At 44.0% G+C, this 25,876-nt stretch overlaps 2 protein-coding genes across 2 annotated transcripts; one reads left to right on the forward strand and one right to left on the reverse strand.

Moving 5' to 3' along the window:
- Positions 1–1,249: 1,249 nt before the first annotated feature.
- Positions 1,250–10,920, forward strand: AMDHD1 (amidohydrolase domain containing 1; the record flags this gene model as incomplete). Its single annotated transcript, XM_084206385.1, has 9 exons — positions 1,250–1,392; positions 2,470–2,576; positions 3,846–3,910; positions 4,479–4,756; positions 7,521–7,746; positions 8,698–8,822; positions 9,674–9,767; positions 10,161–10,321; positions 10,698–10,920. 9 exons carry the CDS (start codon positions 1,250–1,252, stop codon positions 10,810–10,812), a joined length of 1,314 nt encoding a protein of 437 aa, XP_084062511.1. The 3' UTR covers positions 10,813–10,920.
- Positions 10,921–13,317: 2,397 nt separating this feature from the next.
- On the reverse strand, positions 13,318–24,073 carry HAL (histidine ammonia-lyase; the record flags this gene model as incomplete). The annotated part of the gene is made up of 20 exons (XM_084205820.1): positions 13,318–13,602; positions 14,025–14,094; positions 14,187–14,295; positions 14,866–15,000; positions 17,090–17,255; positions 17,340–17,405; positions 18,100–18,180; positions 18,958–19,016; positions 19,132–19,227; positions 19,312–19,459; positions 20,047–20,094; positions 21,579–21,718; positions 21,998–22,123; positions 22,208–22,245; positions 22,426–22,492; positions 22,577–22,649; positions 22,748–22,822; positions 23,108–23,135; positions 23,305–23,365; positions 23,827–24,073. 20 exons carry the CDS (start codon positions 24,071–24,073, stop codon positions 13,462–13,464), a joined length of 1,974 nt encoding a protein of 657 aa, XP_084061946.1. The 3' UTR covers positions 13,318–13,461.
- Positions 24,074–25,876: the final 1,803 nt, after the last annotated feature.

Here is a 25,876-nt window from a genome sequence, read left to right on the forward strand (position 1 = left end):
CTTAGGCATCCCCCACAATGGGATGTCCCTCTGTGCTTGTTATGATGCTGTTGCCAGGCTCCTCCTTGATTTCTGCTTTCAAGCATATTGTGAAACTGCTGGGGAGCACCACAGTCAGCAGCAGGAACTCCTGAGAGTGGTAAAGCCCCCTCTACCAGCTCTCCTGTCCATCTTCTGCATGCCTAAGTGGGAGCTCAGGAGGAAGACAAGGTTATACCATGGTCAGTATTACCCCGGTGGAGAAGCATCACAAGGTAACACCCAACTTTATTGTACTTTCACTCACTTTTCAGGTTTGATATTAAATACAAATTACTGGGCTTTAGATGCAAATCTTGCCTCTTTTGCAAATGAGACTTCACCAGAAAGGCGCGTTCAAAGAGCCAACATAACCAACTTTCTGCTGAACAGGAATATGTATATGCACATAGATCTGTTACAAACATTTTAAATCGATTCTCTTTCTAAAAGAAAAGAAGGTGCCTAAAGAAGATTGCCACCCCAGGACAAATGTTTGAGGAACCACTTGTTTAGAAAGACACTCTATTTTTCAGCTGGGGAGTACTGGATTGCTTAAGACGCTGTGGGTATGTGGAGAGAGAAGAAACCCAAAAAATCCGTGTTGGGAGCAAATATTTGCTCCCTGATTCTCCCATCCCTCGTTCTGCAGGGGGCAGCAGAATCGCACAAGCGTTTCCTTATTGGAATCGGAAGAATTAATATCTGCCTGGATAAATTAATGTCTGCCTGAACACCTGGCGCGGTGGAAGCTGTTACGGTCCCTCGGGGGTTGTTGCTGGGATGCGGGCAGAGTGGTTGGCGGGCGCAAAATGATGGATGCTGGAGAGGTGATGGACGCCGGGGACGGGGCACGTGGGCAAACAAACGCTCCCAAATCAGACGCTCCTATTTTCTTGGCAAAAGGAAATCTCCAGGTGGTGCTGTGAAGACTGGGAGCTCCGGGAAGCCCCAGCTGGAAAACCCGGTGCTTGGGAGCTGGTCCCGAACCAGCGCGATGCACGGATGTTGTCAAGTTATCCCGGACCGAATCTAGCAGAGCATCCCGCGCCTGGAGCGGGCTGCGGCCATCTCGGGCCAGACCAAGCCGGGCAGAGCCGAGACCGGCTCCGGAGCCGGGGCCGTGCTGGTGCCGGGCGGGCCGGGGCGGGCCGGGGGGCGGGAGGGGAGCTCGGCCGCGCCGCCCCGGGGACTTTGAGCCCAGCGGCCCCGGCACTGGGTGGCCGCGGGCATGGCGGGCCGGCAGCGGCAGCGGCTGCTGCTGGAGAACGCCGAGCAGCTGGTGCTGGTCTGCGGCCGGCGAGAGCCGTACCTGCGGCGGGACGGCGCCGCCGGCCTGGCCGTGCTGCGGGCCGCCAGCCTGGTGGTGGGGCTGTGAGTGCGGGGCTGTGAGTGCGGGGCTCTGCCTCGGCTCGGGGCTGTGAGTGCGGGGCTGTGAGTGCGGGGCTGTGAGTGCGGGGCTCTGCCTCGGCTCGGGGCTGTGAGCGCGGGGCTGTGAGCGCGGGGCTGTGAGCGCGGGGCTGTGAGCGCGGGGCTGTGAGTGCGGGTCTCTGCCTCGGCTCGGGGCTGTGAGTGCGGGGCTGTGAGCGCGGGGCTGTGAGTGCGGGTCTCTGCCTCGGCTCGGGGCTGTGAGCGCGGGGCTGTGAGTGCGGGACTCTGCCTCGGCTCGGGGCTGTGAGTGCAGCGCTCTGCCTCGGCACGGGGCTGTGAGTGCGGGTCTCTGCCTCGGCTCGGGGCTGTGAGCGCGGGGCTGTGAGTGCGGGTCTCTGCCTCGGCTCGGGGCTGTGAGCGCGGGGCTGTGAGTGCGGGTCTCTGCCTCGGCTCGGGGCTGTGAGTGCGGGGCTGTGAGCGCGGGGCTGTGAGTGCGGGTCTCTGCCTCGGCTCGGGGCTGTGAGCGCGGGGCTGTGAGTGCGGGGCTGTGCCTCGGCTCGGGGCTGTGAGTGCAGCGCTCTGCCTCGGCTCGGGGCTCTGCCTCGGCGCGGCTGCGATTGTGGGGCAGGGTGGAAGGCATCCCCCAAGCGCGGTCCAGGCTTCCCGGAGCCATCCTCGAACTCCATGGGAGAGCAGTCCCAAAGGGCTGTGGCTTCCCGGGGCGTGATCCAGGTCCTGGCGAAGGCAGCTGGGTTTGAGCGAGGGGACGAGTGCCCTGCGGAGAGATGCTGTGCGCTCGCTGATCCGCAGGAGGCAAAGAGTGTTACCTAGCAGGAATTAGAGCGGAACGGTACCAAGGTGTCGTCCAGAGGGATCTAAGGAGAGGACAAGCGTTATGGCAAACAGCTTGAAACACATGGCATCACCCCGGTGTTTGCCGTGTGTCTGTAATATGAGCGAACCACCTCTACATGTGCATCTTCAGTCCTCGTGGAGGTCCTGCCCCTATTGTTTCGGGAGCTCTGTCGTCGACTTTTAAACAGGCTCACACACTCTTTGGTCATTGTCTGTGTTTTGCAGGGATGGTTGTATCAAAGCTGTGGGCCAGGCAGATGTTATTCGCAATGAGTTTTCAGAAGCAACATTTGAAAGGATAATTGACTGCTCTGGGAAGTGCGTGTTGCCAGGTAGGTGTATTTTTGTGCTACAAAGGAACAGCACCATCAAGGGTGCTGGGACATGGTCCTACTCAGGTACTCTACTCAGCCCTGGTGAGGCACATCTGGAGTGCTGTGTCCACTTCAAGACTTCACAGTACGAGAGAGACATGGAGCTGCTGGAGTGCGTCCAGGGGAGGGCTACAAAGATTATGAAGGGTTTGAAGTGTCTCTCTTATGAGGAGAGACTGAGAGAGTTTGGTGTGTTCAACCTCAAGAGGAGACAACTGAGAGAGGACCTCATCAAAATCTGTAAGTATGTGAGTGGGGGACACCCAGAGAAGGTTTCCAGGCTGTGCTCAGTGGTGCCAAGCAACAGGACAGGAGGCAATGGGCAGTTCCACTTGAACGCAAGGAAAAACTTCTTTACTGTGCTCTGGAACACACTGCCCAGAGAGGTAGTGGTCTTCCTCACTGGAGATATTCAAGGGTTCTTTTGGGCTTCATGGCGGAGCTCTGTCTCCTCTTGTTTTGTCGGTAGATCTGTTCCTCTGTATCGTAGGTCACAACAGGAATGTAGCTGGCCCACAGAGTGCCTCTCTAGATTCACTGCTCTTTTCTGTGCTCTCTCAGCCCATCAGCCATTCGGCCACAGAGCTCAGTCTGTCCATCCTGCCCACAGCTGTTTGCAGGCAAAAGGGATTTTAAGTTACAAATTCTGCAGCTTTGCCTGATAAAAAATCCCCAAAATATGGGCAAGTCCATTGCATGGTAAACTCTCCAAGCGGTGTTAGTACATGAGCTGTCGGACCTGTGTTTCTCTTACAGTGGCCTTACCGTTCAGCAGTATCGGTTTCAGAGCTTGTAGAAAAGACTCCCACTGTTATAAGTGCTGCTAGAGGAAGTCTAGTGCGCTAAGCCCAGCCTAAGCAGTTTGCCTTTTATTTAAAGAGTACAGGCTTCAAGTCTAATGAACTCTTTCAAAGTTTGCTATTTATCCTTTCTTCCACAGTTTGAAACTTTATCAAAATACTATGACACACTCAGCCACTGATGCATTTACCTGGAGACATTTTGCCTAAGGTGTCAGACCTAAAAAACAATGGAAAGAAAATTAATAGCCTCTGATAAGTCTGAATATCTGAAGAGATATTTGGCTGGTTGGATTTTTTTTTCTTTAACGAGTAGAGACTTTTTAGGGGAGCTTCTGCAGTCTATTTAAATTGCTTGCATGTTCATAACATTTTCTCTTACACATTCAAGTGTAACTCAAGTGTACATTTACTTTGTTTTCCTTAGGCCTGGTAGATGCACATACACATCCAGTGTGGGCTGGTGATAGGGTTCATGAGTTTGCAATGAAGGTAACAGCATAAACAGATGGATTTTTCTTCCTCCTTTTTTTTTTTTAATGTATAATTGTTTCTACTTCCTAGTGACTCTCATCTTTCTTTTATAGAAAAATACATAATTTCTGTCAGGTAATCTACCTGAGGGAGGAGGGATGATTTTTTGAATACTGATAGGCTTAGAGTGTACCTCCATCCTTTGCAGCCACCCTTGATATATTTTTGCATTAATTGAAGCAATACAGGACTGCCGCTTTCTATTACTGTCTAAGTCTTGATTTTTTTCCTTCCTTTTTCTTTTCCACATAAATGAATTTTGAACTAGAGATCAGTTTTCCCCTTGGACTCAGGGGAAAGCAAGTCTTCCTAGTAATTCTCTTTAGGCTGCTTCTTATAACATTTCGAGAGAGAAGAAAATGGGGAGGGGGAGGAAGAATTAATGGGGGTTTTTTTCTCCTCTCTTTGTCTCTCTCACTGCAAAGAGACCTCAAGGCGCTTTGCAGTATCTCTGGGATGGAAAACACACTTGTTCATAGCTAATTGTACGGGTGGGTGGTTTTTGTTTCCTTTTCTTTGACCCAAGCTGGCAGGTGCATCCTATATGGAGATCCACCAGGCCGGGGGAGGAATCCACTTCACGGTGGAGCACACTCGGAAGGCCACGGAGGACGAGCTGCTGGTCACGCTGCAGCAGCGCCTGGGCCGCATGCTCCGGGCGGGATCCACGCTGGTGGAGTGCAAGAGCGGCTACGGGCTGGAGCTGGACAGCGAGCTCAAAATGCTCCGGGCCATCGAGCGCGCGCGGGCATCCTCGGCCGTCGGCATCTCCTGCACCTACTGCGGAGCTCACGCCGTGCCCAAGTAACCCGAGGGCTGCCATTTCTCTTCTTGGGTGCTGCTGCTTTGCGTTGGAAGCTGGCTCCCTCTGCCTCACTCCTAACATGCAACGTGCTTGAAAAGCAGCGGCCAATATTCATAGGAAGCTCTCCTGAATTTCAGGGCACCATTATTTAGTGGCTCCTAAATACCTGCATGGGCTCAGCTCAGAACCCCTGCCTCCAGCTGACGCTCACATTGAACGTAACACAGAAAGTTCTTCTGCTTGCATTTGCTGGTATCCTTCAAGCCTGGTCTCTGCCATGAGATTTTATTTTGGCCGAATAACAACAGAAAATACCATATTCAATCTTTATATAGCTCCGTAAACCAAGTTTAATTGTGCTTCCATGCAATGAAGACTTGCATGCATCTTATAGCTGTGAGATGAGGATTAAACTGTTTTTAATAAATTATTCTGATGGCTCAAGTAGGCATATCATAAAAATCCTTTCTTACTTCTGATTTTGATTTTGTTATGATGAAATTGACATCTTCATGTTATCAGATTTCAGTGTATGAAGGAACTAATGAGGAGTTTTAGCTGGATATCTTGACATGCTAAGTGGTAGGCTGCTGCAAGACAAGGCATGTGAGATGGAGGCAGGCTTATTATGTGGCAGTATTCAAGAGATGTTTGTTAAAAGAAAAAAAAGCATATTCCAAAAAAAAAAAAAAAATCCTCACCTTTTCTATCATTCAAGAAAACGTGACCCAGAAAATATTTTTTGCAATCTAATTCTTGCATGTTTGGAGTAGGATGGTAAATTATCTTTTGTCAATCTAACTATGGAAAATGAATCCTGTATCATCTTCAGTAACTGGGAGATGGTTAAGAATAAAGTAAAAAGGCAGCAACTATGTCTTTCAGGAAGTTCTACTAAAATTTAGAGGACTTAATGGTAAAATAAAAAAGACCTTTCACCCCAAACTATATATCTATATATATATGTATATACATATATATATGTATATGTGTGTATATATATATGTGTACGTGTATATATCTATATATATCTATCTATATATATCTATATATATCTATCTATATATATTTCTTAGCCCTTCCTTTCTCCTTCTCCTAAAAAGCCTTTCCAGGATCTCAGGCAAAATCCTGATAGTCTTTCCCACCAAAATGCTTTGAGCATTTCTATAAACCAATGAAATAATTTCCAGTGTTTTTACAGACATACTAACTCTCATGTGTTAGAAAGACAGGCATGCTTTCTCATTCTATGCACGCTTCTGTCCCCACTGATGCACATCAAGCATAACAAAATGCAGTAGTAGTAATAGTAAGGATACTGTATTTTAAGTAAGGAGAAAAGTTAGTTTGGGGTTTGAGGAAATTTCCTGAAGGAAATACTGAGTTATCTGTATTTTCCCGTTTGGGTCTTTTCGAATCCTCTCTTGTCTTTTCAATCAAATATTTGTGTCTAGACTATTTTGTTTGAATTTTATGCTACTCCTGCAACTTAGACTCTGGCTTGGGTTTTCATTTTGACCAGGAGGGAATCTGCAGTTCTTCCTTGGTCCCTCCAGTCATCATTTTGAATCAAACTCATGATTTGGGGAATGTCTGATTTTAAAAAATCATTGTTTTTTATTAGTAAGTGATTCTTGGGCCATTTTCCACTTTATCAAGAAATTTTCAAAGTGTTTTCCTGAGCAGAAATTTTTTGCATTTAAACCACAGCGGTTTTGTTTTGCATTTTGAGCATTATATCCCTCAAAAAGCGAAACCATTTTTTAGTGTTTCCCTCTGTTTTGTCTTGGCTCTGGCCCTCATCTTCCAGCCCAAATTCCTCCAAAGGCTGCTGATTAGAAAGAGAAAAGGGAGAAGGCTTGGCACAGTCAGAGGCTGTGCAACCCTGATGCCTGTTTCAGTGAGAAGGGAATGGAAGAGGAGCTCTGCTTTATAACCTTGTTTGTAAATTCAGGCAGAATTTGGCCTCTTGAATTGATTCCATTGCACGGCTCTCAACTCAGCCTCGTGTGGCACTCCACAGTGCCAGTGTCTGCATGCCTTACACTGCCTGAAATGAGCATGCAGATCCTCAGACATTTAGCTGCTGTACATCCCTTGTCCTTAGACATTAAAATTGGAAAGTGCTAGCTCAACTGCATGTTTTGGGATTATTTGCTCTTTCTGAGACAATTAGTGATCTCTCCTGGGTTATCTTTATGTAATAGAGGATTCATAAATGATTCTGACTTTGGCAAATCAAACCTGGGGAAGCACCTCTGATCAGAAACAGTTATCTGTCCATCACTCTGAATGATAGAAAAGGAGGAGAGGTAAATTAAAAATAATAACTTACATTGCATATCCCCTTTGAGCTTTGATATTTGCATAAAATATTGTATGAATACCATTTAACATATTTAAATGTTCACTTACATATTTTAAATAGTTATATTTTAGGATACAGTATAAAGAGGTCAGAATATATCAATAAGAAAGCAGAAAAATTTGTTTTTAAGTACCCCATATCTTTATTAGCACCCAAGATGCCAATCTTATTAAAAACACTCAGTAATACAATCTAATATTCTTTGAATGGAAAGTAACTCATGTTGGAGAATACATGAATTACAATGGGGCTTAATTTTTTGATTTGAATTTTTTTTGAGGGATTCATATTTACATCATTTCCTAAGTAATTCAGTAATTGCATGTATGGCTTGAGTGTGTGCCAGTCTTCAAGGATGTTGCTCACTGGGCTCTGTAACACTTTCTTTTTGTCAGAGGGAAAACTGCTACTGAAGCCACAGACGACATCATCAATAACCACCTTCCTAAACTGAAAGAACTCAGACTAAGTGGTGAAATACATGTTGACAATATAGATGTGTTCTGTGAGAAGGGGGTCTTTGATCTGGAGTCTACAAGGAGAATACTTCAAGCTGGAAAAGATATAGGGTTACAGATTAACTTCCATGGTGACGAGCTGCATCCGATGAAATCTGCTGAGGTACGTCTTTCTTAACATTCATTTTTGCTCTTGTGAGAGCCAGTCTGTGAAGGAACTGGAGTTTTCAAAACTGAGGTTGTCTTTTCTAAGACTTTATGAAATAAGCCACCTGAAAGAAACAGATGCCAGGAAGAGCAGTCCGTGTGCAGCTTTGGAGGTGAGGACATGGGAGGAAGCCTTGACCTCTGGGACTAGCGTGCACTGGCTAACCAAACATTGACTTTGCTTATCTTCCACATGGGATACAGATTGGGAAGGTGGATATCCATGCACCCAAGAATGACAAAAACATGGTTTCAATGCAACTTGAAAAATATTTTTTTTGTTAAACGTCCTGTTAGAAGCAACAAGCCAAATTGCAGTAAACGTACTCAGCGGTCTCATTAGTCAGATATCAGTTTATCTGAGCACTCTCAGAGAGGTGGTTTAGTCAAGACTAGGTTCCCAAATATCTCGATAAAGAAAGTGCCTTTGACACCATGTTTCACCGTCATTTAAATATTGCTTCCTTCCTGTGGGGCCTGCCCAAGCTGTATATTAAAAAAACCCAACAAAACCAAACCAAAAACTTGGTTGATCATAAAAGCCTGTTTGACTTCCCCATTGAAGGCAGCATTCGCTTTTGTGAACTATTTTCTGATGGATCCTTTATGAACAGGAATTGATAATGTTTTCATTCATGGCTCTCACATAATTTTTGTGGTTGGCTGTTAAAAACACCGCTGAAGGTGTGCTTCTGCTCCATGGGTGGATAAAGTGATCAACTTTTCCTGCAGTAAATTAACAAATATTTTGTCTCTGTAGTCTGATTGACCTTCCAAGCATTCTTTGCTATTTCTCTTCTGGTATATTTTGCATTAATAGTGAATTGTCTCTTCCAGTTGTTTAGGAACAACTTTTTAAACTGAATTAATTGAGAATAGTGAGTAATTTGCTTGAAAATTTCCTTAGCTTGGAGCTGAACTGGGAGCCCGGGCCATCAGCCACCTGGAAGAAGTTAGTGATGAAGGCATTGTGGCAATGGCAAGAGCAAAGTGTGCTGCTGTCCTTCTGCCAACAACAGCCTACATGCTAAGGTAAGGCCACTAGATTGGAGGGAAACTTCTGCAACTGCAAATCCATGTGTGTGGTTTGAGGGGCTTTTAATCTAAAAGCAGAAGTGTCTGTCTATGCCTTAAGGATCAGTCTGGGTCAGTGAAAGCAATCACATGTACAGAGAGCTGAATGAGCCTCCCTCCTTATGTCTTATTTCTGCTGGAAATCCTCAAAACTCTGTGAGATTGCTGAGAAGTCTCACGGTAGATTTGGAGTGGCTTTCCGGCAGCTGTGGCTAAAACCTCCTCGAGAGTGTATTTCCAAGTGCCCCCCTGAAAACACCTACACAGATTAATCCAAGGGTTGAACAGTCTTGAAATGGCTATTCCAGATATTGAAGTTATTGGAAACATCCCTTGCATTATAATTGCTAAGTGAAAAGATCTCTAATGTACACAGACTAAACTGACAGACTCAAAAATCGGGAAGGGACTATCGCATTGCACGTGTCACTGCTCATATTTTGGAGCCTGGCTTTGAAGCTGTAAGAACTAGAAAATTAATTTTTTTTAGAAATGAAGTTTTTCATCTTGTAAATTCTTCAGTGGCTGAGGTCTGGGTACATACCAGAATTTCAGTGGTCTGGAGCCTGATGGTTGACACTGGCTGGTGCCACATGCAGTTACTGCAAAAGCTGTGGCTCACACTTCCCATTTATGTTTTCCGTAGGATGACAGGTAGAGATGCAAGAGGAGAATTTGGGCTTTTATCTCCTTAAGGATCAGTGTAACTGAATGCATGAATGTAGCCAAACTGAGAGATGAGTTTTTCCCTTGTAAATCATTGTCTGATCCTAAGCAAATTGTACTGATGAGTTTATTTTTCCCACTAGACTGAAGCAACCTCGAGCTAGAAAAATGTTGGAAGAAGGTGTTATAGTTGCTCTTGGCAGTGACTTTAATCCTAATGCATACTGTTTTTCAATGGTAAGATAATCCTAATACTGAAACCATAGAATTATGAAATTTCTTACTAGTACAACTTGTGTGTAGGTTTTGCACACTTCAAAGCGGTTTCATGTGCACAAGGAGAGCTGCCTACCCCATGCAGACAGCTGTGTTTGTTTGTGTATACTGGTAGTTTTTGCCAGAAATTCCTGAAACCAGAATGGGCTCCATCCTTCATATGCACTGAGAGGCCTATTCAAAATGCTCTCAAAGCAATTGATTTTAAAGTTCTCATTTTGGATTTGGCAAAATTCATGTTGTACAGAACAACTCCTTCTGTTGTGCAAGGAAGAAGGGGGGCGCTTAGGGATTTGTAGCATAAACAGCTTTGTGTTCCTGGTTACTCCCATTGTGCCCTTCCTTGCCTGCTAGCCCATGGTGATGCATCTGGCCTGTGTGAACATGAAGATGTCAATGAATGAAGCACTGGCAGCTGCCACCATTAATGCAGCTTATGCCCTGGGCAAATCAGACACACACGGCTCCTTGGAGGTCGGCAAGCAGGGGGATCTTCTTATCATAAACTCGTCAAGGTTTGTTCTTCCATTGGCATTTGGAGTGTGCTTTAAGCTTAGTTATCTTCACTGAATAGAGGGACCCTGGTAGCATTTCAGACCCACTTTCATTTTCCTTGATTACTCCAATGGAAAATGAAGCCTTAGACTTTTGGGGCTGTTAGTACAAGTAATCTGTGCCTAACTACAGTTTACCTAGAGATAATATGTGTTTATTTTGTGGAATAAATTCTCTGCTGATAGACTCACTGTATTCATGCGGCAAGAGACAACATGTAGACATGGAATAGTGTTTTCCCATTTTCAAGCAAATCTTATAAAATTGCCAGGTATGCTGGGCATATGACCTGCTCTTATGCAAGTTTATGTATTCTTAAACATCTTGTCTTTTTAGGTGGGAGCACTTGATTTACCAGTTTGGTGGACATGAAGCATTGATCAACTACGTTGTAGTTAAAGGAAAAGTCGTCTATGAAAATGAGAGGTGTGAGACAATGAGCAGTTACTGAGAGAAGGCAGTAGTTTAGTGAGCTACTAAAATCAAATTAGGATGGAGTATTTCAAAGCAACAGACAAATCAGATTCGTATTTTCTGGTAAATTGTTTGCCTGCTCACCTTACTCTTATTCAAATAAACCTTACCAAGCATTACCCATTTGGTGCATCTCCATGTCCATTGTCCTTCTCTACAGCACAATAAAATGATTTCTAATTGTATCCATCTTAAATAAGACAGTTTCCAAATCTGTTTTCCTATAAAATTAGCCTATAATATTATAATATTTGAAAATAACCCAAACAAACTGGCAATGAATAAACAGAGTCTGGATCCAGGTAAGATTTACTGGGGAGTGTGATGTTAAGTAACCTGTGAGAGAGGGCCAGGGGCTCAGGCATGCACATTTGGGATGGCCCTTGGCTATGTAGGAAGAAGATCACATGCAGTATCATACAGATGTTCCAGAAAAGACCTCATTTTATTTATTCTACGTTGAATCTGAAATAACATGAGATACATTTGTTTGTGGAAGTTTGAATGTGATTATGGTAAATTAAGTATAAAAAGCTTTACTCAAAGCCATGTTGAAATTTAGGAGACTAACTTTTAAAAAGTCCTCCTTCATTTATGTTTCAACTGCTGCTTTTTTCCCCTCCCAGCTTGTAACATCATTTAGGAATGCACTATGTAGAAAAAAGGATGATACAGCTCTGGAGAATTTAAGCTTTTGCAGTATTTAAGCAGAGGGTCTGGGGTAGGAGGGTCTCTGAATACCCATGGACTAAGCCTTTTCTTCAAATTTTCAAATGGATGGTGGCTGCAGAAGTAAAAGGGATTTACTTTCTGAAGGCGAAGTCATGAAATTGCACCTGACAAGCATGAAGAACTTCACATCAAAAATAGTTATTGATATAAGCAAGTGACATAACCTGTGATACAGAGCAGAGTGCTTTAGTGAACCAGACCCTTGAGGAAGGACAATGGTCTCACTCTGATCAACAGGTGTTTAAAAGCCATCACGAACATGTATGAGCATTATTATGACTTTCTGATCTCCCTGAGCCTTGGGCACATCTGTTAAGCCATCCCCTGTAGTATCTTTCTTCATGCTTTATTTGAGCCAGGCTAGCCAACCAAATCAGTTTTTGAAACAATGAAATAGCCTGCCACCTGACATGTTTTCCTGCAAGCAGATGTTGTACCAGATGTGGGTGTGGAACTTTGTTTTTATGAAGCTTGAAAGAACATCCCAAGTATGCGATTGCACAGTCCATTCTGCCCAAGACAACCTTCATAAATAATGTTTATACAGGCATTTGGGAAGGCTGTCAGGGAAGGAGCACAGGCATTTCTTAAATGCAGGGTGCAGGCAGAGCGCTGCCTCTCAGCTCTGCACAGGCACAGCACAAAACCTGAGTCCCCTGTGCTGCAGTGTGTGCTGGGGATCCCTTGGTTCCAGGCAGCCAAAAGCAGAGGTGAGTGGGAAGCAGGGCCCAGAATCTCTTCTCTGAATGCCCAAGGTATTGCTTTGGACATTTGGCAACCTGCTAGGTTGCCAGCAGGCATGAGCCCTCTCCTCAGGGCACATTTAACACGTGTCAGATGCTCAAAGGCAGCCCCACAGTGGTGCTTTGGCTGCCCCTTGCAGCATAGCCAACAGCCTGGGGAGGCTTTCAGCTTGTGCTGAATGTCCCTCAGCCACATCAGTACTGTCCTGTCATCACTGCAGCATGAGGTGAAACCCATGTCCTGACTCTTCCCTTGCAAAATAAAGCCTGTGCCAGAGGTCAGTGCTGTGACACAGAGCACACTCACTCATGATCCCAGCTGTGGGGACAGGGCCCCTGGCAGACAGGCAGAAACCTGGGGAGCCATGGGAGGGTAGATCTTGGGGCTATCACCTCAGCACTGGTTCACATGCACTAGCCCTATACCTCCTCTTCCCCCTTTTCTGGCCTCTGTCTCACCTGTCCTACTTACTTCCAAATTAAGCTTTTGCTTTACATTTTCATCATCACACATGTGACAGGAAAACAGATTGCTACAACCATATGTGAAGCCTCAGTTTATTGATTGCAGGTGTGAGCCCTGAGCTCTTGGAATGCTGCATTAAATGTAGTCCATCACCAGAATATAAAATATTTGTTCTGGAGTAGTGATGTCCATAGCATATTCCTATGCACACAACTTTCCTGATTTGTGAAGCACCTGCTCTAAAAATGCTCCTGTTACACAAGAGCCTATACCTCACACATGATCTGCAAAAGAGACTAAGTGGAAAGATAATCTTGCTTGTGGCAAAATGAAGTTACCCAAAGGGGGAGAAAAAAGGTAAGAATAACAAACTTGGCCTGTTTGGTACGATTGGCGCAGATGGAGAGAAAACAAACGAAATGTTGACAAAACAAATACTGGTTTCAACAGGAGTCTGAACGATTTGTATTCAGAAGTTCATGAAATTCAGTCAAAACCACACTATCATGTGTCTTTTACACATGAGGAAAGCAGGGAGACTTTTCTTTACTATCTATTTGTGCTTCTGAGCAAGACAGTCAGGTCCTCTAGGTCACCTGGAGAAACCACATTGAGTGTGAGTAGAGCAGCCATGCTCATGTAAGGTTCTGGAAAGGATCTGCTCTCTTCCAGAGGATCACAACTCTTAGAGCTCATTCTCATGCCTGTGGTCATGACTATCATCTGCACTCATTCTCAGCGAGAAAGCTGTAGGTGAAATGGGTCTTGATTCAGGGATGTGTTCCCTCCTGTACTTTTCAATGTAAGGTTTAGCCACTTCCCACACCTGCAGAACAAGAATGTGAAACAGCAGCGTCAGAGGCAAAGAAAAGGTCAGCTAGGACATCAATGCATGAGTTCAGGAAACCCTGAAGAAAAGTTATTGTGTGGGATATGCTGTATGGGAAGAGCAGAACCAGAGAGGCAGGCAGAGCAAGGTTTAGGGAAGAGCATGTGGAGGTAGTTGACAATGGATGGGAAAGGATACAGCCCCAAGGGGACAAAGCGAAAGGATTCAAGGCAAAAATACTTTGTCTTGTCTTGTTACCAGGCTATTGCTCTGTGTGCAATAGTTGAGAGAGAGTCACTGCCACTTGCTACAAAACTACTTGATCATGAAGAGGATTGGGCAGCAAAACCAGCAGATGGCATGGACAAAGAGAAAGGGTTCTAGACAAGCCTGCACAGAAGCCAAAAGCCAGCACTCGCCTTCTGCTCCACGAGCAGCCTGTGAGCTGCCTCGATGTCTGGGGCCATGAAGCGATCCTTCATCCAGGGCCTGTGACGAGACATTGGGCAAACATTAACCCCCACTGCCAGCAGCTGCTCTCCAGGCAGACAGCCCCTGGGGAGCTGTTTGTCTGCTCTTACCTCACCACGGAGCGCACAAGGTCGTAGACCTTCTCCAATGGGGTGGTGGTTCTCAGAGGGCGGAGGAATTCAATGCCCTGGCAGGCGGCCAGCAGCTCGATAGCCAGAACTGGGAAAGCAGAGCAGCCAAAGGGATGTTTGGCAGGTACAGCTCAAGGTGAGGTTTCCTGTCTAAAGCCACCCCTGGCCTTTGTTCTCACTCATATCATATGGCTCAGGCACTGTGAAAAACCAGTGGATGCACAGTCCCCAGAGAGCCAGCCCAGTGGCAGGATCATTTCATGGCTGATGCTGGGGGCAGTAGCCAGCCCTAGCAAGCAGATTTGGGGTGCTGTTGTACAGACTTTCAAGTGTACCTGGAGCTCCTGGTCACCAGAGTCTTAAATCCCTAGGAATCTCTTCCAGGGTAACTGGAATGCTCAAATTAATGTCCATCATAAATCACAAATCTTCTTTAGCACTGAGAAAAGAGGAGCCTGAGCTAAAAATGAAAGTTCTCCCTCTGAAGCTTGCCAGAGCCCATATGAAAACACCAGGAAAATGATAGTGCTTTGGAAGAGAGTCTTCTGTCTGGAAAAGCTTGCATTGTCTCTGCCTATCTCACACTTGATCATTATTGGTCTTAGCACCTCATTTTCATGATTCAAGGTCTGTCTTGAAATCAGAATTTTAATTTTACCTTGTTCCACATGTTCAATAACTCTCAAGGCTTTTCTTGCAGCCCATCCTCCCATGGACACATGATCCTCTGTAGCAGCGCTGGTTGAGAGAGAATCCACAGAAGAGGGGTGGCACAAGGCTTTGTTCTCAGACACTGCAAAAACCCAGCACAAGGAATGAAGGACAGAATAGGCAGGAGACAGCAGGAGCAATGGACAACATGGAGATAAGAGCCTGCCCACCACCTTGGGCCAGCTACTGCTCCTCTTTTGAGGATGCATCAGTATTTTACCTGGACTGGGCAATTTGTAATAACCACCTTGAAAACTACCATTGCCTCTGAAAACACTAACCAACAGCAGTCTTTAGACGCAAATATTAACCAAATACGGAACCACAGCTCACTCTTCACTCCCTTATCTCCAGTTTGCATTGCTGTGGCTCAAAGGCCTGGAGGAAACTGAAGCAGAAGAGCAGACATAAGTGAAACACAAGCCTGGTTCTGCCTGTTGCTCTAGGGCAACTCTCTGTAAAGAGCATTGGCTCCCTCTGGTTTGGTCACAAAGTTCACCCCTCCCCTGCTTTCAAGAATACAGCTTGAGATCAGCATCTGCTCTGCTCTTTGCAGCTTTCAGAGCTTCCTCTAGGAAGATGGGGGAATGCAATACAAACCCTCTCCCTCTCTCACCTCACCACAAGGCTGCCCACATCCCTGAGGGTGACACACTCCTGCTTTGAAAGCCAGGGCCAAGATCTGGAGTAAATTCTCATGCTGCATCCAAAAGCAACAGGCAAATGGTTGCAGGAGAGGCCTTAGGCACCATTCAATGACAATTTGAGGCTGAGAACTGCTCTTTAAAAGAGAAGAAATGCAGTCTGCATTCACAGCACTCTGGCTGCACTCAGCCTTTCCTTTCTGAAGCCCAGCGGGATGCTGTGTAACGCTCTCGCCAAATTAGCGGCTTCAGAAAAGCAACAGGAGCAACAGAGAGACGGTGACACCAATTGCAAATAGGCTGGAGTGACAGTCTAGGACCAGAGCCCAGCTGGCACATTCAGGCAGGTCCCAGAGAGGCTGCATGTGATCACTGCACACAGCTCAGTCTGGCAGGCACAGAGCTGCTGGAGCAGGGGCAGACAGACACATCCAGTGGTGTTGCAAAATATCTGCAAGCTTTTTTCAGATTTATCTATTAACCCTGGGAGTGAAAAACATTAGCTGGTACACAAACAACCCAGAAACTGGCAGAGTGATTTGAAAAATATTGGTGATTAAAAAAGAAGTTAAGAAAAATAAAAGGAACTCAAACATCAGATAAAAATTCAGATAAAATGCTGGCTGTTTTGATCAGGATGAGATGATTTTGACCCATGGATGTCTAGTGTCAGCAGAGGCAGGGCTGTAATTTTAATTTCCCACAGCAGAAATCATAAACACTCCAGAATCTGTCACTCCAGATTGCAGAAGTGTGCAGTGAAACCTGAAGCCATCCTAAACTCTCCCCATCCAAAGGCTTCCAGCCCTTAAAAAAGGGGATGAGCATCCAGGCTCCTCTTCCAGACCCACTTCCCAAAGCAGCCTCTAGACAGGGTTCATTTAGCCCACTGATTTAGTTAATTCATTTGTTTTTCTGCAGAATGTTTATCTACACATTTAACTGATATCCTCTGTTCTTGTGTTTGTTTGTAACTTTTAAAATTCACTCTCTTCTCACAGCATGTTTATCTTTATATTGGCTCATGCTTCCCTGAACCTATGAACTGTAGTATGCCAGCAGCCAGCAGGCTTCTTGTCGCCTTAGCCATGAGTACTAGAGGAAAAACTGAAGGGATGCTTAATTTCAGTGCTCTCCCAATAGCCAGCCCTGCAAACTCCAGTCTTCTGAGGGCTCTGGGGTCTGATACTGATGTGCCAATTGGGCATCAGGCCACCTTTGAGACAAGCCTTCCCACCAAAGTCCACTCAGAGTTTGCATGCTCCGAGCACTGAACATGCTCAAGGGTTGCCTGAACTGAAATAGGAATAATAATAAGGAATATAAAATAAAATAATAAGGAAGCCTGAACTGAAATAATTGCAGCTACACCCAATGCTCATACTTTACAAGACAGCACAGAGAACATGGAGAGGAGACAGAAAACAGGAGCCAGATACCTTTGTACCTTACTGTTAGATTGCATCTGTCTTGAAAAAAATCAGTCTTTCCAGCTTGCTCTCTCTATGGCATTGCTCAAGCACTCACCCAGGGCAGCTGCTGTGCAGTGTGCAATCATGAAGCCTGAGTTCAGACCTCCCTCAGTGACTAAAAATGCAGGCAGTTCACTGAGTGAGGGGTTACAGAGCCTCTCAATTCTTCTTTCACTAATTGCAGCGAGTTCATGCACACCAATTGCTAAGTAGTCCAGAGCCTACAAAAGAGGATCTCATTAAACCAGATGGAAAAAAACAAACTAGAAGAAGTTTTCTTTTCCTTTCTTCATATGCTGAATTACCTTTGCAGGATATTCACCATGAAAATTTCCTCCAGAAATGGTCTCCTCTCTTTCAGCAAACACCATCTTTAAGGAGAAGTTAAGGCCCACATGAGTGAAATACAGCTTACATGAGTGATATTTGCCAGAAATCAGAATATCTTAACTGAAGGAGTGTTTGTGCCAATAGGCTTTTATTTGCAAGCACATTATATTGCATCCACACTTCCGCTTTTCAGGAAATGAAGACAGAATCTCAGTTCTTCAAATTTGTAGGTACAGTTTTGACATGTATTTTTTTCAAATATGCTACATAAAGGGAGGCCTTGATTGAGAGTGCAAAACAACCCAGCTGTGCAGATCCTAGCACAGATTTTCAGTTCCTTGATAGATTCTCTCCATGACAGTTACAACTTTGACACTTAATTAGTCCAAATTAGAATTGGACTACTTCCAATTAGAAGAATTGGATTAGATTCTAATTAATGGTAAAAAGATGTTTAGAAGATTAGAAGCAATAATGCTTATCAGCAATTGATATGATGCTATGTGCAGCATCATTATAGTGCTGACAGAAATGCAGCCCTGTGTTACAGAGCTGGCAGAAATCCTTCAATGCAGTCATAGGGAAAGGAAGAGAGGTTGCTGTTGCAAACAGTGGCAGTTTTTGACCAAAACCAGTTATGACTTTTTTGCCTCCACTGTGAGTAACTGTACAGAAGAAAATAATAAAAAAGGCTAAGCAGAATTTTATATAGGAATAAAGTAAACGAAAAGATACAGGGTTGTCCGTGGCACTGTTGATTTCTGTCGTTATTATGTCCTTCACAAAAGCAATTGTATCATTTACAATTCCATGGACCTAGAACAAAAGACATTAGTGCCTGAGCTTAGTATCTGTACTCAGTTCACCTTCATGATGATGCTGACTGAGCTGCAGGGGTTCTCTTTCCCACTATCCCACTAACTTTCACACATGGAAGACGGTCTTGGATTTGCTTTTAACATCAGGAGCATCACTGCCAATCCTAGACACTTCAAAGATGGTATTTACTATTATTATGGCAGTTTTGCCAAAAGAGTAATCTGAATATGAAATTCATAACTTTTTTGGGTTGGTTTACCTAAATGAAAGGTATTTATTCAGGGGCAGAAGTGTTATGAGGGAAGAAGGAGCCTTACAAAGACTCACAGAAACCAAAATCTCTTATTAGTTAGTTAACTTTCATTAATTCCACTGGTTTGCTCCTGTTAAAATGCACAGGATTGAGCACTTCCAATATGTCCAAGATACTACATTCTGTTGGCTTCTGGAAACACCCAGTTCATGTTACTAACACCAATGCAGAAGAAAATCCCTACGAAATCTACACACATGGAAACCAGCACTTTCCCTCTGCTTCTGACCTCTGGCCTCTTCCAGATCTGGACACAGCTTTGTTAGATGCTGCTTGATGTGTACACACACATGATCAACAAATTGCACGTCTCCATTAACACTACTGTGAAGTGAAGAAGAGGCAAATTAAAGCCACTTCCTCTAACAGTGTCAGACAGCACCTAACTGACCATATTTCTGAGGTGGAAATTTCACCATATTTGTCTCTTTTTACAGAAGGATCTAAAAGTCAGTCTTTACCTGAGGGCAGCAGCGCATTGTGTACGCGTCCTGAACTCGGTCACAGAATCTGTGGCTCTCTAGGAGACACAAGGACAGCAAAACCCAGATATTGCTTACACAAAAACAGTGGGTCCTGTTGAAGGACCCAGCCTGTCCTGGTAACCTGAGAGGGTGAAGGTTAAGATTGTTCACCTGCTATTTCTGATGGATGATGGTCAGAATCTAGAAGGGACCTGAATCGAAAGGCCACTTCAGCCTGCCCTCGATGCGGGCGCACTGCATGGATATCTAGTAAGAGAAGTTAGACTGTCAGCCTGTGCCTCTCTTGTCAGGAGCTGTTAAGCAAACAGACAGGAAGGGCCCAGTACCCACCAGTGTCAAAGGCCCTCGTTGTACCCTTCAGGACTTCCAGGGTAAGGGCAGCGATGATGTCAGCTTGCCTCGCTATAGCTCCGGCTCTTTCCACCGCCTCGCATCCCAGCGAGGTGATCATTTGTGTCCCGTTGATGAGGGCCAGACCCTTCAAAGGGAGAGCAGATGTCAAGTGAATTCACTGCAGCTATGTCCTCATGTCTGTGACAATTCTCCCTCACACATGAAGGAGTTAAAGATCTTTGCCTAGCTTTTTGGACCATCCTGAAATCATAAAACACGCAGCTTGACTGAGCATCTTTGCTACATAAAGTCTTAATGCTTATGACCCCATTAAGTTACTGCAGACACTCTTGGAGCACCAGTAGTTCCAAGTCAGACACCAGCTTCAAGTCAGGCATCTGACCTCCTGTTATGGCCAAAGGGCAGAGAGAAGCCCTTGAAGGTGCTTCTTAGACAGCTGTTTCAGGATGGTATGAAGTGCTTTCGAAAGAGACCGGTCTGTCTCCACTGATCACAGAGCCAGTCTGAACACCAAGCTCGGGTCTGACACTTCAAGTCAAGTAAAGTGACACTAGGAGTGGTGAATCCCACTCCTGACAACACTTCATCGTTATTCTTCTGAAGTTTGATTTAAAATTATTATTAATTAATGTAATCCTTTTATTGTACCTACAAAGCAAATAGTGATTGACTATGCTCTTTTTCATCAGCTGGCATCATTATACTTTTTACCTCTTTAGGTTTCAAGGTAATTGGTTTCAGTCCATGAGCTTCCAGGACCTGTGAAGGAGTTAAATGCCAAGGCAGTAAATGAAAAATACTTTTCAGTCACTAAAGTCACAAAATTAGGTCACTAAAACTTAAACGTTTCCATGAACAGAAATATTAACAAATTTCTTAAGTGAAGGGAGAAAAAGAGCTTTACACCATACAAATATAACACATTCTTTTCTGCTGGGCTAAATAAAGCAAACTAGCAAACTAGCACCTCACTTAGTGCCAATATAAGAAAGTGGGAGGAGCATTGAAGCAAGATATATGTCACTGTCACAGCCCATTAACATCTACCATGTTCTAGATGATGGGAGAGGGCACTAGGAAAGAAGGCTGGAAACCTCTTGGGAAGGCAGTTCTGCCTACACCCTGCCTCACAGCATTTTGCCTTGGCAGAAATTATTCCTTTTTCAACAATCCCTAATTCTTTCTATAGAAAATCTCTAGTGACAGGAGGAGTCCTATTCAGTTTATTCTGTACATGCCTATTCTATAGGGCAATTGCTCTTGCAGGAAATGGAGAAACAGCATAACCTATTTCTCATTTAATCCTCTCACCCTGTCCAATGGAAGAGGTAATGCACCTCAGAAGTGTACAGCTATAACTTCTGGTCTTGAAGGTCCAGGACACACTGCTCTGCTTCCTCCTTACTCCTCTCCCTGTGTAGTCCTCAGTCTTTCTCCAGTCTACAAGATTGAACACCTATCAATCCATCAATGAGTCTGGTATTCAAATATTCATGGATAGGAGTTATAGGAGTAGCAGAACAAACTACCATGAAAGACTGGAGGGGCTGGACTTGGAGATACTTAACACAAGATCAATCTGCTGGTGTGTTGGTGGCAGAATAATGATGGATTAAAAACTAATTTCATTGTAACATTTCCATCTTGTGAAGGAGAATGATATAAAGGCTCCTTGTAACCCTAGCTGATTTATCAAAAATGAAATATCTAAACCCGTGTATTTACTCAAAGCCGCTATAAAATCAGTAGAAATTTTACTGCAAAGATCTTGCCGCCAGTAAATCTCCAGGTATGCTCAGCATTTGAGAGGTGATGTTGGATTTTTTAGAAAAGTATGGGTTTTTTTAAAAAAGCTGATGGAGCTGAAGATAGAGTAATAGTTCTTTCATAGTTGGTATCATATCCTCTCAATTTCTCCAGTTCATAAATGATGTCCCTGTGGTATCTTGTATAGCAGTACTGTGGCATGATATTTCTTTAGGACTCAATATCATGCTGCTTATTTATGTCTGCTTCAGGGACATGGGGGTGAATTCTTGCATTCTCCATGGATCCACCTTCCTCAGATTAGAGGATGAGTAGCTAAAGGCAACCTAGTCCCAATTCAAACTGGTAGAGAAAATCCAAAGACTTTTACATGTTACTAGTCTGAGCAAAAGCTCTCTTTCTTGCAAAGCCACATGCAATTTGAAAAATGAGTCAGCAAGCTAAAAAAACCAAACTATCAGCTGCACAAATCTTACATATTTAGCATCAGCCCAGCCACTCTTCGGGGACCACATCTTTCCCTCTCCAATTAATCCCAGAGCAAGATGAGAGAGAGGGGCCAAGTCTCCGCTGGCTCCAACTGTCCCTTTCTCTGGGATGTAAGGAAGGCAGGATGCTAGAAAGAAAACAAAAATCACTCCTTTTAGAGCCTTCCCTTGATACACTCCTTGGAAAACAGAGAAGCCGGCTCACAAGGGTGGCCACAGTAAAGGGCCTACAATCACAGACAATGGCACCAGCAGGACTACTCTTGTTGCAGCTCTAGTCCTGATCTCTCACAACTATCAAGTTGAAAGACCAGCATCTGCATCTTGACCCACTGAGCTACACCCTTTAACAAAACAGTTAAAAGGCAAAAAAAGGGAAGGAATATTTTCTTTAAACATCTTTTTACCATTGAACACTTCAATAACTTGCTCGAGGGTTTCTAGGGATATTCCACTGTATCCTTTGGCTAGGACATTGATTCTCAGTGCCAACAGCATGCGAGTTCTCTCTGGGGTCAAAGGTTTTCCCACACCTGAAACAGTAACAGAACCCTCTGGGTTACTCACCTGCTACCAACAAGTGCAGAAAAGGGAAACACCAAGCAATCTCTCATTACCTGCAGAATGTGAACGAACCAAGTTCACTTGAAGCTCCCTACAGAAAAAAAGAAAATATGTTAAACCTCAAAGAAAGGCTCATCAGGTTTGATTTTGCACAAAGCAGAAGGAAATTCTGAAGAAGATCTCTCATTTAACCCCAACTACAGGGTCAAACTGCTCCCTCTTCTTCCTTTCCTGAAAAGAAAGAACGGAGAAGGCTGCACGCACAACATACCTCAGATTACTGTTTGGGATTACAGTCCTGGCAAACTTCCCAAAACCCGTGGTGATTCCATACACAACTGCAAGAAATGCACACTGCTGGTTAAGGAGGGAACTTGATAAAGTCTTCTAAACAATAAGTAGTTAAAAGCAAAAATATTTACCCGTCTGTTCCTTTACAATCCTTTCAATCACTTCTCGTGATTTTTTTACTTTAGTTTCAGCTTCAGGTGTGAGCTAAAACATAAGTAGTTTAAATATTAGTTTATTTGTCATTGTTTAGATGTAGAAAAATAAACATGCAATTTTTAGCTGCATTTGTTCAGAATTTTTACCTTTATCTTGTAGAGTCCCTTTCCTAAGTTGACCAAGTCCTCCGTAGTTAGGCTGTTGCCATCTAAAGAAATATACTACACCAAAGAACCACCTTTTAGTTTGGGATATGGACACATACAAAGTTACTTAATAATCACTATAAATAAAAAATACAGTCACAACTCAGCAATGACAGGAAGCTTCTCTGTAAGACAGGAACCCGGGTAACAAAAACATACTAAGCACATTGTAGTTTAGTTTCCTAGACCCAGCCAAACCAATAGCCCCTGCTTTTGAGAATGCTGCACTGGCTGAACTCAGCATTTTCTGGTGAGTAGCAGGATTTGTTACTGAGTTGTAAAATCATTGGTGATTCTTACCTGTTCTGGTTCTCGGTATTTGCTGTATCTGAAAGTTTTGTAAAGGAAAAAGGGCAGACAGGATTTCACAGGCAGTGACTGCTCAATTACAGCTGGCAATGTGTTTTAAGAATGAAGGAACCCTAAAAAATGCAGGCAATCTAGAAAGCTCTAAATCTGTAATTGTAAAAACTTCACAAAGCACTCAAAAAGGATACAAATGAACTCCTTCTGGCTGAGATGGTATGAAATCTGGCGACATTATATCTCCTTCAATAACTAGAAGAAATATGCAGAATAAACACATACAGGATTAAATTGCATTATTTACATAAGTTAATTTGTTATTTATTACAATTCACAGCAATAAGAATTCTAATTTCCAGTTATCAGCCCTGAACATACTTGCATACTTCTGGGAAAATAACATGGAATTATGTATTTATTTAAGGTATTCCAAAGGCTAAGGCAGAACAGCTTACACTATATATGACAGCAGATACAAAAGATATATATATATTGAACCCCCTACCTTCTAACTTTTATGTAGTTCTGTTCTTAAAAATTAAATATTCTTAAATTATTGGACATTATTCCATAAAAGCTCATTTATTTACAAAATTTACAAAGGTAGACAATCTCTCAGGTGCAATTTTAGATGAATCTAGATAAAGCCACTGTTTTCTGACTCAGATGACAACGCAGTCACTCTGCAATGCAATACTTAAGGCTTTGCTTACCAACTTCAACAAATTCATTGTCTTCTAGAGCATCCCCCACGGTATCATCAAGATCCAGCAAGCCAAGTCCCTTGCACCTTCGAATGTAGAACTTTACTTCTTCCACTGAGGCAAATCCCCCATTGTCAGGTTTGTTTTTCATGTACCGTCTCACAGCTTCCTTTCCCAGCCACTCAATGGTGTTTGTGGAGCTTAAGCACGGCACTGCCAGCCACTCTCCTCGGACGTGCACCGTGTACCTCGGCATGCTTTCTCTCCAGAAATTGCTCCTTGACCAAGAAGGGCTGCAGCATGCAGCAGCCTCACATTTACCAAGTGATGATGGCCTGAAGAGCTGTGCCTATCTAGAGTCCAGTGTTGCAATCAGATAGAGGCAAAAACCCACCCTCAAAATCCTCACCTTTGTAAATAAACAAGATCAATGTGTTTGGCTGACTTGGTCCAATCAAACCAAACCAAGGGAACACACCCTTTTCACAGAAATGGCACAGCCCCCTAGCTATTGCCACAGGAATTTTATTCCAAAGATCACATCAGGAATATGGAAATGAAAAAGCAGGAGCTGAAGCTTATGTACCAGGAATAGATAAATCAGACTAAGATGCAGAGCAGCTGTTCTTAAAATGTAAGGGTTTAACAAGAGTTAACAGCTATTCCCCAGGAGCAAATCACACTAACAAAAACCAAGGGACAGGGCTGCAAGAGAGGCACCTTGGGGACATGGGTTGCTCATGGCTGCTGGGACTGAAAGAAGATTCTATTATACTTTTACAGCTCTATCCAGAGCAGGATAAAAGCAGGTAGTAGAGACAGCAAGCCAGCTTTAATTGGTCCCATGCTCAAGTTGAAAACATATTTTTTTATTGTAGGTAAGAAAAAGCTTAATTAATTTCTACAACCTTTTCCCTTCTGCTGCGGAAGATGTTACAAGAACAGGCATCAACAAACACTAGTCCACAGCTGCACAAGCCTGGTACTGCTGTGTCATGCTTCCTTTGCAGGCAGAAGATGCAAAGAGGAAAAGGTATGGAGATAGCTGTTGAGACGGTGCAAAAAAAAAAGTTTGGCAATAATCATGTACACACAGAATTTCAAAATACCTCTGGTTTTAAAGGCAAAAGGGTAACAACACTCACAGTCCATGCTTCCCACACTAGTGTACCTAAACAAAGGGACTAGCTAGGGTTTAATTACTGTAGGGAATATTATCTTGGGATCCATCAGCTGGAGCCACTGTCCTGGCAGAGCTATCTAGGACCATGCTAGAGAAAGCCATGCCTGACACAATTTTCTTTTTTCTGACTCTGACAACAAGAAACCAGGATTATCTGGCAGCAGAAACTCTAAGTGCCAAAGCACTGTATATGATATGTGGGCTTTTTCAACAAAATGCAAGTTACCCCAAAACTAGTGACATAAGGCATTTATAAACAATGGGCAGTTTTCATTGCAGTCTGATAACTCAAACCAGAGCCTGTTAACATCAGATATCCCCTCCTCTGACCAGAGCTTGTGCTCACATATAGAGCTGGGGGAAGAAGGAGGAAGCAGGGGGATGTTTGGGGTGATGGCATTTGTCTCCCGGAGTAACCCTGCTCTCCTGGAGATGGCTGAATACCTGCCTGCCCATGGGAAGCACTGAATTAATTCCTGTTTGGCTTTGCTAATGTGTGCAGCTTTTGCTTTATCTGTTAAAGTGTCTTTCTTTATCTCAGCCAATGAGTTTACTCACTTTTACTCTTTCAGTTCTCTCCCCCATCGCATTCCATGGGGGAGAGAGTGGCTGTGTGGGGATTAGTCACTGCCTGGGTTTAAACCACAAGCTGAAAGCTTATATGGATCAAAACTCAGAAGTAAATCAGCTGACAGGCTCCCCTCTCATCCTAAGTGCTAGACTTAAACCAAGCCTTTTGCCATGATTTTACTGCCACTGTCCTCCCCTAAAACAGCACTTTTTGGTTTTGTTTGTTACTCTTTGATATGGGTTATCCCTATGCCAACAGATTTAATTTATGCAAACTGTTCTTATCAAACTCACTGCAAGACTCAG

This window comes from Fringilla coelebs (assembly GCF_963513975.1).
Source record: "Fringilla coelebs genome assembly, chromosome: 5".
Taxonomy (NCBI): Eukaryota; Metazoa; Chordata; class Aves; order Passeriformes; family Fringillidae; genus Fringilla; species Fringilla coelebs.